A 13,209-nucleotide genomic window follows, 5' to 3' on the forward strand; every position below is an offset into this window, starting at 1 on the left:
GAATGGGCTGTCGCCTGAAGAAATCCATTTATGGATTAAAGCAAGCATCCAGGCAGTGGTATTTGAAGTTTGATAAGACAATCAGAAAGTTTGGGTTTAAGGAGAACGTTGAGGACAATTGCGTATATGCAAAGTTTAAGAATGGGAAATACATTTTCCTAGTACTGTATGTAGATGACATTCTACTAGCCAGTAGTGATGTCACTCTACTGCAGGAAACCAAGAGATTTTTGTCCTCAAATTTTGATATGAAAGATTTAGGTGAAGCTTCTTTTGTCTTGGGCATAAAGATTCACCGAGATAGAAGTCGAGGGGTATTGGGATTGTCCCAAGAGGCATATATAGAGAAAATATTGAAGAAATTCAATATGCATAAGTGTAGACCTTCACCTGCTCCTATTGTAAAAGGTGACAAGTATGGGGAACATCAATGTCCCAAGAGCAAGTTCGAGCGCGATCGCATGCAAGCCGTTCCATACGCTTCAGCTGTCGGAAGCCTACAGTATGCTCAAGTGTGCACACGCCCAGACCTAGCTTTTGTGACCGGGTTACTTGGTAGATATCAAAGTAATCCAGGTATGGAACACTGGAATCTAGTAAAGAAAGTCTTAAGGTACTTGCAAGGCACGAAAGGGCTCATGTTAACCTATAGAAGATCTGATGACCTACAAATAGTAGGGTATTCAGATTCTGATTACGCGGGAGATGATAGAAAGTCTACCTCAGGGTATATATTCACTCTTGCGCAAGGAGCCATATCATGGAAAAGCTCAAAACAAACAATAGTCACTGCATCGTCCACAATGTATGCTGAATTTATTGCTTGTTATGAGGCATCAGGACAGGTGAATTGGCTTAAGAAATTTATACCCAGTTTAAAGGTGGTCGACAGCATCGATAAACCACTAAAGTTGTATTGTGACAACGAGCCAGCAGTGTTGTATGCTCACAACAATAAGTCAAGCAATGCCGCCAAGCACATTGACATAAAATATTATGTTGTCAAGGATAAAATCCGGGCTTACGTCATAAGTCTTGAACATATAAGCACAGAAAAGATGCTAGCGAATCCGCTTACGAAAGGCTTACCGCCCAATGTGTTCAGAGAACATGTAGCCGGCATGGGTTTAAAGGAAAGCCTGTGATTCCTGGATAGTAAGGGGCCCAAGGCGAGAATTCATCTCTAAATAGAAAAGTGTTTGTGGCTGTCTAATCTAGCAGTGATAACTGTCAAGATGAAGCATGCTCAATACACTGATTTGTGATGGGGTGAGTTGACAAAGCGAGATAGCACAGTTGAGATCAAGGGGGAGAATGTTAGGTTGATCTCAGACCCAGCCCAACGGCTGGGGCCTCTTACCCCCTGGATCGCGCCCTGATCGGGGGCGCCCAACCGATCCATGGTTGGTGGGCCCCCGACGCGCTGCGCTATATAAACAGGAGTGGGGGCCGCAGGCATGATACCCTAAGTTCACCGTGCACACACCCCACTCGACAAACCCTAGGCCATCCGATCAGGCTTGCGCAGTGGCGTCGGGAAGCACCACTGCGCCACTCTCCCACCCCGCCGTCGTCGGTCAGTGCCGGTGGAGGCCCGAAGGACGACGGGATCTACTTCGTCACCGCGTCAACGCCCTCAACATGGACGCCACCGGATCCGCTCTCGCCGGGAACGCCGATGGTCGAACCCTAACCTCTCTTTCTACTCAGTTGTAATAGATCTAGAGTATGTGCATATATGTGTCACTGTCTATATTGTTTTTGTATCCCGAATTCCCATACGTTCTATTGCTAGTAGATCCTGCTAGAGTTCTATCAAATTGAAGTAACAGTACCATAGCATTGATACCTGTGCACTTCGTTTGCATGCTTGATAGGGCCCGACCTCGGACACATTTCCATTCGGGTCTTGTTTAGTTTCCAAAATTTTTCAAAATTCTTTATTATATCGAATCTTGCGGCACATGCATGAAGTATTAAATATAGATAAAAAAATAACTAATTATATAGTTTATCTTTAATTTGTGAAACGAATTTTATAAGTTTATATAGTTAGTATATCATTGGACAAAAATTGTCAAATAAAAACAAAAGTACTACAGTAGCGAAATTCAAAAATTTTCACGAACTAAACAAGGTCTAGCCTTGGTCATTTCAGTGCAGAAGTGCAAGAGAAATGAATTGGGCACAGCCCACCCCGATCCGGCAGTGGTCACCACCAACCTGGGGCATCGCCAGCGGGTCCGTACGTGCCGGCCGTCGCAGATCCCGCCACAGCCGGCGGCGGCGTCCGTTGCCTTCGACTTCCATCTCTGGTTAGCTATGCTGGAAACAGAAACACTACTGCAAACAACTCGCCTGCTACGGGCTAATGTACATCGCAGAAAATGAAACTATGCAGCAAATGCTCAACATTCAGTCAAATGGATGGATGGATACACACGATGAAGCGTCCTGAATAAAAATGGCAACGGCAAAATCCGCGCAGATAGTGCCGTCTCACGCCTGCGCCCACGAGCAAAATTTCATGTCCGTACCTGCACCCGAGTCTATTCGCTGGTCTGAAAAACCATTGCTAAAAATACTGTTTACTGATTTAGTGTGGAAGAAAAATACTATTAGCCGACATAAAAGTACGGCTTAGAAGACAAGCGAACAGATGAGCGCAACCCATGCCCGTGCCCGTTATCCACGGGCAAGGCTCGCCCACGGGCATGCCAGCAGCCCGCTAGATATATAAACAGATTGTATTTAGCAGAAAAAATGTGACATCAAATGTATCAAATATATACACAGAATGACATAAGTAATAGATCGCACAAAATTCACACACATAAGACTCTTTAGTTCACCACAGATCTCAGTTTAGTAGTTCATCACACGTACACAATTAACAATACAGTACAAAGCTGTCTCTAACAATTTTTATGAAAAAGTTTAAGTTGTTGAGTTAAAAAATGTGAAAACCATATGAATAGATTTGCCTTGAAAAATATTTTCATTAAAATATACATATACTATTTTTTGATAAATATTTCATAAAAGAAAGAGTTAAAGTTAGACTTTGAAGACTGTATCGTTGTACTAAATGACTTTTTTTATAGGTATAGAGAGAGTACATAACATCTAGGTGTTACACATACTTAGCTGAATTTTGATATACAATCTAAAAATCATTCTTCAAACATAAGCCATTTCTCGTGCATGATGCAGTGTTGCTTAAGTGTTTTGCATGAACCTAATTTATATATATAGTTGTTTTGTCTTTGTAAAAAAAAGATAAATTAGAAAACAAACCACACATGCCACAACACACTCTGGCACGCACGCCGCACACACCGCACACACACTCACGCACGCCACACACCCACACAACACACTCACCCATGCACATGCAACGACAAGGAGCAACCCTACCCTGTACTCCATCCGTTCCAAATTATAAGTCATTTCAAGAATTTTGGAGAGTCAAAGTATTTTCAAATTTGACCAAAAATATAAAGAGAAATATAAAGATTTATATCATAAAATATGTACACTATAAAAATATAACTAATAAAGAATCTAATGATACATGGTTGGTACTAAAAATGTTATTATTTTGCTATATAAATTTGATCAAATTTAAAAAACTTTGACTCTCCAAAATTCTTGAAATGAGTTATAATTTAGGACGGAGGGAGTAGCAACCAGTAGCACACGCGCTTTAGCGCGGACGCGCCATGACGGGTGTCACGGCGATTCATGGCACGGTAAAGCTACCACGTCAGCATCCAGCGTGGTGCCAGTCTATCACATGGCCACCTTTGTCGTGCCACGCGGCCAGAAAAATTAGCTTTGACAAAAAAAATTATGTCATGTTAGATTTAGAAAAGTATTAAAAAATGTCAAAATTTTTTTAAAAAAATCCATTTTACCTTTAGCTTCGCCACTGCTAGCTCCGGCACCCAGCCGTGCAGCGCCTGCCTCAACTTGCAGGCCCACCAACCCATATATATGGGCAACGGGCCAGCCCACACTGGCAAGGCACAGTACCAGGCCGGCATGGCTTGATAGCAATCGAGCCGACTAGGCATGCCGTGACTCTTAGGCACGTGGCCTTAGCCTTCGGCCCAAGCACAATACTATGGGCCAATTTTCGTGTCGTGCTGGACTATGAGGCACGGCAAAAGTTGCAGGCCGTGCCAACCCATAACCTATTTTACAGGAAAACACATCAAAAAATTCATCTCAAAGCCAAATTTTCAAATTTAAATCAAATTTGAACTTGTGCTTACCAGAAGCAACACCAGTTGAGGATGGAGTTTCACCTGCGTTGTGGGTGTTGGAGGCCACCGCCGTCTATGTTGTTGTTGTCGTCGCCGCCCCTGCAGCAACGTCATCCAGATCGATCGGAACATGCCAAGAGCTGACGTCGTTACTGAACAACGCATAAGCATCACGACCATCGTCGTTGTGCTCTAGGGGCAGCCCTGCCGCAATCAGGTCCTCATTGCCGGTGATAGGGTAGATGACATCGTCATCAGTTTCACCTGCCATCGGGTCCTCGGCCGCGGACGACAGCTCTCCAACACCGTTCCTTAACGGCGCGAATGGCCGCCTTGCCTGCTCTATGCCAACGCTAGAGGATGGGGCATCGGCAATCGACCTGCATAAATGGGAGAAGACAGAATCACAAAAGTCAGAGAAGACGAGGTTAGGGTTAGGGTTAGCTCTTCTCTTACCTGCCCAACCAGAGCCCAGTGTTGGAGAAGACGAGGGCCACACAAAGGCAACGAGAATTTGGGGACAACAAGTGACGACAGATGGAGGGATAGGGAGGCAAACTCACGTGGTTGTCGAGAGGACAGAGGAGACAAAGGTAGAGAGATAGGGAGATGGATGGAGATTAGGGGACTCAAGGAGAGGTGCGAGAGCGACGGTGAGGTCTCCAGAGTTGGAGATGATGGCGATGGTTGACAGTCGAGGAGCTCAGATTAGTGAGTGAGATTGTGAGAACCGAGAGTGACACGGTGGAAGTGTGGAGGGTGATTAGGGTTTAGGGGTGGCTGGGTGGGGAGCGGCGACGAGGTCACTAGAGTTGGAGATGATGGCGATGAGCGACGGGCGAAGGTCGAGGACTGCGACTGCGAGAGCCGAGAGGAAGAGAGACGAGAGAGGGAGGCGTGACATGGTGGTTAGGGTTTAGGGGGTGGCTGGGTGGGGAGCCGCAGTGCCTCCTCATGGACTGGCCCAAGGCCAAGAGCCAGGCTTGCCAACGGTGGAGAGCGAGGCAGGCCACCGCTCGACCGACCGTTGAGGAGCGAGCCGTGCCATGATGGCCCACGTGCCTAGGGTGACGTCCAGGCATGGCCTGCTCCTCCGGGTCGTGCCAGCTTGGGCCCGCTAGCCACCGGCACAAGGCAAAACACGGGCCCTGGCCCAGGTTGATGGGCTCGGGCTGCATGCCAAAATAACCCCACCCCACATGGATCTACACCTCTGCCACTCCTAGTCTACCTAGCAGCTAGCTTGGCCTAAACGACGACTGTCCCGTGGGGGCCCGTGGCCCGTGCCTAGTGGCCTCTACCCTAGACGGAGAACCAAGACGCCCGATGAGTAAGCCTTAGGGTTTGGTTGTTTGAAATTACAGGATGGAGATTGGACGCTAAAATCTTAGGGATTGTGGATACACCATATTTGAGCGTAGAATTGAATGGGATTTTTTTATCATTCTTCAAAAAGTTGAGGCACGCAGAAACCAATTATTGCATTTCTTTTTTAGAGGCACGAGGGAAAAATGTTGCAACTTGTGCTCCACCAATTTATGTAAGTTTCGGACCTATTTATTATCATGGAAGTTTTGATTCTTTAAGAGTATTTCCAAGAGTATCCTATAATCTTTTCCAATACATAATTATTTTTTTCCAGAAGAATGAAAAAAAAATCATCTTTAGCAACTGTCAATCTTTTAGCATTTGGAAGATATCACCAACTTGCACATAACGGACTCCGACCGGTCTACTTCGCTGCCGCCGACCGGTCGCGTTCGCCGCCAGCAGACCGGAGCCGCCGGCATTGGTGCGGGCGGGGGCCACCTTGGACGTCTGCCGCAGATCGGGTCCAGCAGAAATGCGGTGGTGCGAGCTGAACTTGGAAGGAGACGACGACCCCAGGACGACGGTGCGGCGTCGAACGAGACCGTGTCCTGCCACATGCCGAGCAAGGCAACCCAGGCGGTACACGATGGATCGCCTGTGGGCCTCAAGGGCGTACTTGGGAGTTGGGCCCGGCCTAACATGCGCGCATTTGGGTAGAGCGTGCAGGTGCAGCCCATCAGCACTAGGACGGGCTGGTGTTTCTACTCGAACGGGCTGGGCTGGCTGAGTGCCACTGCCCGGCCCAATAAGCATGCTTATTCCATGGTTCCCGCAGGGCCGCAACAACGACCCGAGGGAGGGAACATGTCTGGAGGAGATACAATTTTCATTATTTCAGTTTCAAAAAAAAAAAATCATTATTTCGCAGAGCAATGAGCACCAGATGCAGTGATACGTCAACAGGAATTTTTTTAAGGAATCTGGAGGGGCTTTCTCCCCTATAGTTGAATTTATTTATTAAAATAGAAGGTAGCAACAGAAACAGTCAACACAACAACTCGAAACGTTATAAATCCCCTACAACTAAAAAGAACAAAAGTAAGACTATTTTTTGGTGCGACATTTTTTTTTCGTTCCGTCCGTCCGCCAGACGTGCGATCGCCTCCCCGCAATCCATAAGAAGTAAAGTCACGGAAGTTGGGGGTCGTCGGCTGCCTGGTGCCCTGGTCTCTCTCCCGTGCGATCTGATCTTCCCGCAATCCCCCTCACTCCCGACGCCCTACGCCAGGTGCTCGACTCCCCCACTCCCTCAACGCCGCCTCCTCCTCGATTTCTCCCAGACAGATGAGGCACCAGCCCACTAGGGGAGGGCATCAAGCAAGGACGCAAGGCTGCCTGCCGCCGGCCACCAAGGCACAGGGCCCATGCGCACTCTCTCTCTTGTGGTGACAGCAGACCATCGCGGTAGCCCTACGCCATGTGCCTAGGTTTTCGTCGACCCCTTCGCCATGTCTTTGTCGGACCCTTCGCCGACGACGAGCACCAACAGGTATGCCCATCCCTTCCCAGCTGCTCCCTTCCGTGGAGAATTATTAAGGAGTCGATGGTTTATTAATTGCTTAGCTTCATATATAAGCAATTTATATGTTTGAGAATGCTCTAATCCTCTGTTCATTTGAACATGATTCCAAAAATGTTCAGTTATCAGCTTCGATTGCAAAGTTCCTTTTTTTTTCTCAAATTTAGTTCCCAGATTTTATCATCTGCCTCAAATAGGCTTTCTTGGCTGTATGTTACCGTTTTTTATAATTTTATTTTAGATAGCTATAGCAGTTGCTTCTAATTTAGCTTGTAGTTATGGAATCTCCTTTTATCATTGCACCTGTTTCTAAATCATAATGGAAAGATTTCTTTAAAACTAGCAGGTCCATTATTGGTACCTGCAGGCTAGTCATGTGCTACACTGTACGACTGTAGGCTGTCATTGCCCATGGCTAATTGGGTATGGTTCTAAGCTGTCTTAACTGGAAGCTTTAATCCCAAGGGTAGTTTGGCACAGGAAGAAAGACACCCGAACCTGCAAAGGCACATTTCAAGAGTTGTTTCTATTAGTTAGTTCAACAACATTGCACAAACCACAAAGAAAAATGTCTCTTTTCTTTTTTTATGGACGCCCTTTTCAGGTTTTCCAGTGCTTGATTCATGTGAGAATATTTTTTAGGGGAATTGCAATATTCTTTTCTAGAATACCCTTGCCCAAGCAAGAATAGGAGGACGAGCCTCCACCTAGCTGAGATTCGGGTCCTTGTGAACACCTGAAGCTACTAAAGAAAAAGGTAAATGAATGCTCCAATGCTTATAACTAATTATTTGCTGATAGTTTTTCACTTTTTTGGATTTATTTTTAGTTTTGCAATGAATAGGAGAGTAAGGGATGGAATTAGAAAGAGGAGGGATGATGATGGCAACGATACGATGTCAATATAATGCAACACCGTAGGATAATCCCCGCTGGAATGAATACCTGTGCACCGAACAAGGCCAATTGGACCGAGCTAATGGTGTATAATGTGGAGATTGAAGACCACAAAAAAGTGAAAGGTTTCATAAAGTATGGTGCAATCTATTAGTAAAATTTTGGTCTTATCATGAAATAGTCATTGATTTAGAATGACTGTTTGCCAAGTTTGATGAATGACTATTTAACGTGTGTTACTCTAGATGTATATTTCTTAAATGTTGGTTATTTCCATGTATTTAAAGATATGGGTACTTGAATCTGTGAAAGTTGATCTGATATATTTTTGTTTCCTGTTGCAACACAAGGAAAAGTCTATATAGTAGAGCTGATGAGCTTGCGACACCATTTACATGACTGGTTAATTTCACAAACTTTGCCTTTTGAATTAAATAAATGTTACTTTAATGTCTGTATTTAATTTGATAGTATTGTTATTTTATCGTGTGATTCTTGTGTTTTTAGTATAAAATCTTAGTTGTTCCGTAGCAACGCACGGGCATGCTACCCAGTAAAACTTAAGAAACAAAAAAAAAGAGACGGAATACTGTTTAGAAGTTATAGTGATGAAATAAATATTTTGCTTTTTTCGCCTTTGTCAGCACTCAGCACTGACATCAAAGACAAAGGAGTGGGCACTTGCCAGCTGAGTACTATCCAAAAAAGAGTAACTGGTGGGATTTTTTTCTTTGCAGAAAAGGGAATTATGCATGTCGAAAAATCAATCCCTGATTTGGAATCGCGTGAGCGTTCGCTCATTAGTGGGGTAAAGAAAGCTCTCTTGTACTAAAAAAAAACTTGTAGAACACACTCAAAAGATCTTATATTACCATGCATGCATGTAACGGAGTTGATCTCAATGATATTCTCGGCTAGATTTATTCAAACATATATAGATATTGCGCCTGCACGCTTGAGCATTGGCACCAGCTTGCCACTGAGGTGGAGCGACATGACATTGTTCACACCGCCGACGAGCCTGCCGCCGATGAAGATGGCCGGGATGGGCCGTTCGCCGCCGATCATCTTAGATAGCGCACGCTCCATCTCTTTGCCCCTGGGGACGCTGTCTAGATCGTACACCAGCGCTGCCACGCCCAGTTCCGCCATTAAGGACTTCACCGTGTGGCTTAGGCAGCAATTGCTGAGCGTGAACATCACCACCGCGCGCTTCGACGCCAGCTTCATTACTCTGGAATCATATAATTAAGCAGATAAAATACTCTGCAAGAAAAGACGTTTCCTAGGGGAGCGACCACTACGGATGGACCTATGCGCATGCGCAAATGCGAGTATAAATACACATTTTTTGGATTCAGAAACAAATATGGTTCCCTGGTGAATTTGATTACTGACACATGCTCATAGTTTATCTGTGTTCATATATATAGATATGTGTGCGAAGAGTCCATACCTGCCAATAGCATGTTTCTTCATATCATCGCCTTGTATTTTTCCCAGAAGTTCATCCTCATCACTTGACAACTCATCCTTGTGCGCCCCATGTTGTATCTTCAGGACTTCATCTCGCTCATTTGGATCCTCTATCTCTTTATCTTTGACCAAGTTCTCTATAGGATCATCATATTCTCCATTTGAATCCTCTATCTTCAGGACTTCATCTCGCTCCATGCAGTATCTCTTTCTTCCAAGGCAGAGTTTCTTCAATATCGGAAGATGGTCAATGTCCGTTGGAACACCTGCTACACTTTCATGTATTTCAAGTATTTCGAGGTGTTTCAGACATCCGATCTTATCTGGCAATTCTACAGTGACGTTGCATCTCACCTGCAAGTATCTCAACAACAGCAGCTGGCAGATTCCCGTGAGGGGGAAACTTGTGCATTCATTATCGACCAGAACATGAAGGATTATAACACGAACTAGCTTAAAATCAACAAGTGAAGGCATACTGTTTAATAGTCCCATAAAACTAAGTGACCGAACATGCAGTGGCTCGATACTCTCTGGTGTAGTTGCATATGTTGCGCTACCGAAGTGGAGTGACAGTCGGCGAATCTTTTCAGTGAGTGCAACTGCCGACTGAGAATAATCAATAATAGTGATGAAATTATCTTCTATGGACTTGCATTTGATAAACTCAAATACCACAGGGTGCACTAAATAGGACATCCCCTTCTCGTTACAGCTGATATCCAACCTTTGAATCAGACCTAAACTGACGAGCTCATCAAAATAACTGGTGGCAACTTCAACAATGTCCTTATTCTCCATCGCATCGATGAAATCTTCAGCTACCCACTGCCTCACCAAATTATATTTCAGAATTAAGTAGTTTTCAGGATATACACTAAGATACAGTAGACATGTCTTCAAACTATGGGGAAGACTAGTGTAGCAGATATTCAGTACTTGCTTTAGAATTTCCACAGAAGTTGGGTTTCTTGTCAAACTGTCACAGAGTAAGTTCTGTACGTATTCCCATTGATGTACTATTTGGGGTTTGGTTGCTAGGAGTGAAGCTATGCAGGTAATTGCTAGTGGTAAACCACAACATGTTCTTGTAATCTTATCTGAGACATCATGTAATTGTTGCGGGCATTCATTTCCAGAGCCAAAAACTGTTCTGATAAGTAAGTCTTTAGAGTGGTTGTAACTGAGGGGTTTCATCTTGAATACATGTTCCGGGTCATAACTGCAACATGCCAGGGCTACATCCTCAATTGTTGTTGTTGTTATTATTCTGCTGCAACAGTTACCCTCAGGAAAAGCACGGCTAATAGTTTCCCATACTGACACAGCCCATAAGTCATCAACCATAATACAGTACCTAACATTTAAAAAAAAACAGAATGTTAACTTGCTTTACAAGATTCATGTCTACCAGAAATAGAATTTATTCTCATCGAATTTGAAGAGGAAGAGGGCAGAGAGACCATATCCAAATCTTTTCTCAGATCTACTTGTGGCTGCAAGTGCACACAAGGATTACGGATGCTGAGACTGAGACTAACTTCAAGTGAGTAACGCTAAACCTATAAAATGATGTACAAAATTTTGGAAATGTTTTTGCAATGTGAGTCAAACACACTTGTAGTGCAGTGGCATGTGCTCCCTGCAGTTGAGCCGGGCGTCCAGAGGTTCGATCCCTGGCCTTTGCACCTTATTCAGGTGGGACTGCGGGAGTCCCTAGCTACCCCGGTGACATTCAAAAAAAAAGAACTATATGAAGCAGCTAGTATAAGCCACACAAATAATCTGTCAACTAGATGGACATCTGGTCAATGAAACATACGAGTATCTTTGCCGTTCTTTGCAGAACTTGCAATCACGAGACAGTAAATATAAATAAAGTAATAAAGAGTGCATATATAATGTGATATAAGAGCCAAGAAAAAACCTCTTATCTTGGAGATGATTGGTGATATCTTGAATGAGATTTGGCACTCGGCAAACTTCGGGTGGATGGTTTGGACGGATTTGCAAGAGTATGTTTGTGAGAATCAACCTCATATTAGGCTTTTTAGCCGCATGTACAAACGCGCGGCATTCAAACTCTTCCCCCAAAACACGCCATAGTTCTTGGGCAACCGTGCTTTTACCGACTCCTTCCACACCAAGAATGGATACAACCTTGAGCTGCAGCTCTCTTTCATCACCACCATTATTTGGCTTAAGCAACCCGACTAGCTCATTTATTTGGCATTCTATGCCGACAAGGGCTACACGATTAGTATCCCCGGAGGCCCTTCGAAGACGGGGGCATGCTGATGCCTTGTTTATGACTGTAGGACAACTAAGGACGTATCCAAGCTTGAACCTGTAGTACCGTTCCATCACCTCCGCCACACGAATCCTGAATCCTGAGATCTCGTCCGCAAAAGCCACCTTGGCATCTGACTCTGAGTCGGCAAGGACGAACTGGTCTACACAGTCCTCCATGTCGTAGGACAATTCGCGCGCCTCTTTCATCCAGTAATTCGCAGTGAGTGGAGATTCGTGTTGTTCGTGTACCTCTGATAGCTCCACCAGCTTGGTTCTTATGTTGGCAACACCATTTCTTAGTTGCCGGATGGCCTGTGCCTGGTCTTCAGCTTCAGGTGCAGTATGTGGGAGCTTGTCGAGCTTCCAAAGGAGGGATCCCATGGCACCCATTGATGCACAATTCAGAGCTTCCATATTTCTCTGCGGTTAAAGAAGTGGTCACAGAGATCATGCGAGCTGTATTAGCTTTGGGCATAGGTGAAGTGAGTAGGGATAAAATAGATAGATGCGGCTGGTAGAAGAACTCACCGAAGTTATCTCCTGTGGCGCAAACCTTCAAAGGACATGGCACTACGAGGAGCAAGGCATCGTAGCAGTCCTATTTCAATCAATGTATGCCCAAATATGCGGGTACTACCCTGGCCCTTACTAATGACCGTCTTGTATAGTTAGTTGTTCGACTTCTATATCTGATCTAAATAGGGCCATAAGAATGAATCTCACCGGAAAATCCAATCAATCAGACGGAAGATATAAACCTTGGACTCGTGTGTTATGACAGTAGTAGCAAAGTTAAGTTGATTTTTTTTTGAGGTGGATCACACCTGAACTTTGGTTATGGTTTAAAACTACTGTATTAAAATGTGTCTATATCACTATATATAAGTCTATATCACTACCATATTACCGACTCTATATAAGTTTTTGTACCTCTAATAGAAACTAAGCGAAAATGAAATAAAAATAAAAATTAAGGTTATACAACTCCTACATAAATAATTTATCATCTCCACCTAAGGATAAATCATGCTATGAATATGACTAGTGAGCTTCTATGTACGATTGTGCTCCTGATCAAAACATTTCTTAAGTTTGAGAAACAATTCTATGGCACGATTTAGTGGCGTTGTTCTTTGAGTGGTTGACGATGTGTCTGTCGTTATTGAGGCTGCTATGGTGTTTTTATCAACTTTGGATCCTATTTTAATCTTTCAAATATGTTCACAGAGATAAAATGCATATATGTGCATTCAAAAAGGTGAATGTACATATAAATCAGTGTACTCATATGTAAAAAGAAAAACAGTTCTACGACAGCCTGATTCATTCAAGTGTTGTAACAGAATGCTATTCGAGCCAAAGCGGATTCTGTGATAGGGATTAATT

At 44.2% G+C, this 13,209-nt stretch overlaps 1 protein-coding gene across 1 annotated transcript; it reads right to left on the reverse strand.

Moving 5' to 3' along the window:
* On the reverse strand, positions 8,774-12,783 carry LOC8074388 (putative disease resistance RPP13-like protein 2). Its single transcript, XM_002451056.2, has 4 exons — positions 12,352-12,783; positions 11,459-12,243; positions 9,512-10,888; positions 8,774-9,289 (listed from the first exon to the last, which is right to left on the reverse strand). The coding sequence occupies exons 2-4, from the start codon at positions 12,235-12,237 to the stop codon at positions 8,980-8,982; spliced, it is 2,466 nt and encodes an 821-aa protein (XP_002451101.2). The 5' UTR covers positions 12,238-12,243; positions 12,352-12,783; the 3' UTR covers positions 8,774-8,979.

The sequence above is a fragment of the Sorghum bicolor genome, chromosome 5 (assembly GCF_000003195.3).
Source record: "Sorghum bicolor cultivar BTx623 chromosome 5, Sorghum_bicolor_NCBIv3, whole genome shotgun sequence".
Taxonomy (NCBI): domain Eukaryota; kingdom Viridiplantae; phylum Streptophyta; class Magnoliopsida; order Poales; family Poaceae; genus Sorghum; species Sorghum bicolor.

Bases quoted from the DNA above. Each gene is read 5' to 3' on its own strand.
- LOC8074388 (XM_002451056.2), bottom strand. From the start codon at position 12,237: ATGGAAGCTCTGAATTGTGCATCAATGGGTGCCATGGGATCCCTCCTT. The intron at 10,889-11,458 runs GTTTTTTCTTGG...TTTAAATGTTAG, and splicing joins AATCATCTCCAAGATAAGAG to GTACTGTATTATGGTTGATG. The intron at 9,290-9,511 runs GTATGGACTCTT...ATATGATTCCAG, and splicing joins AAGAAACATGCTATTGGCAG to AGTAATGAAGCTGGCGTCGA.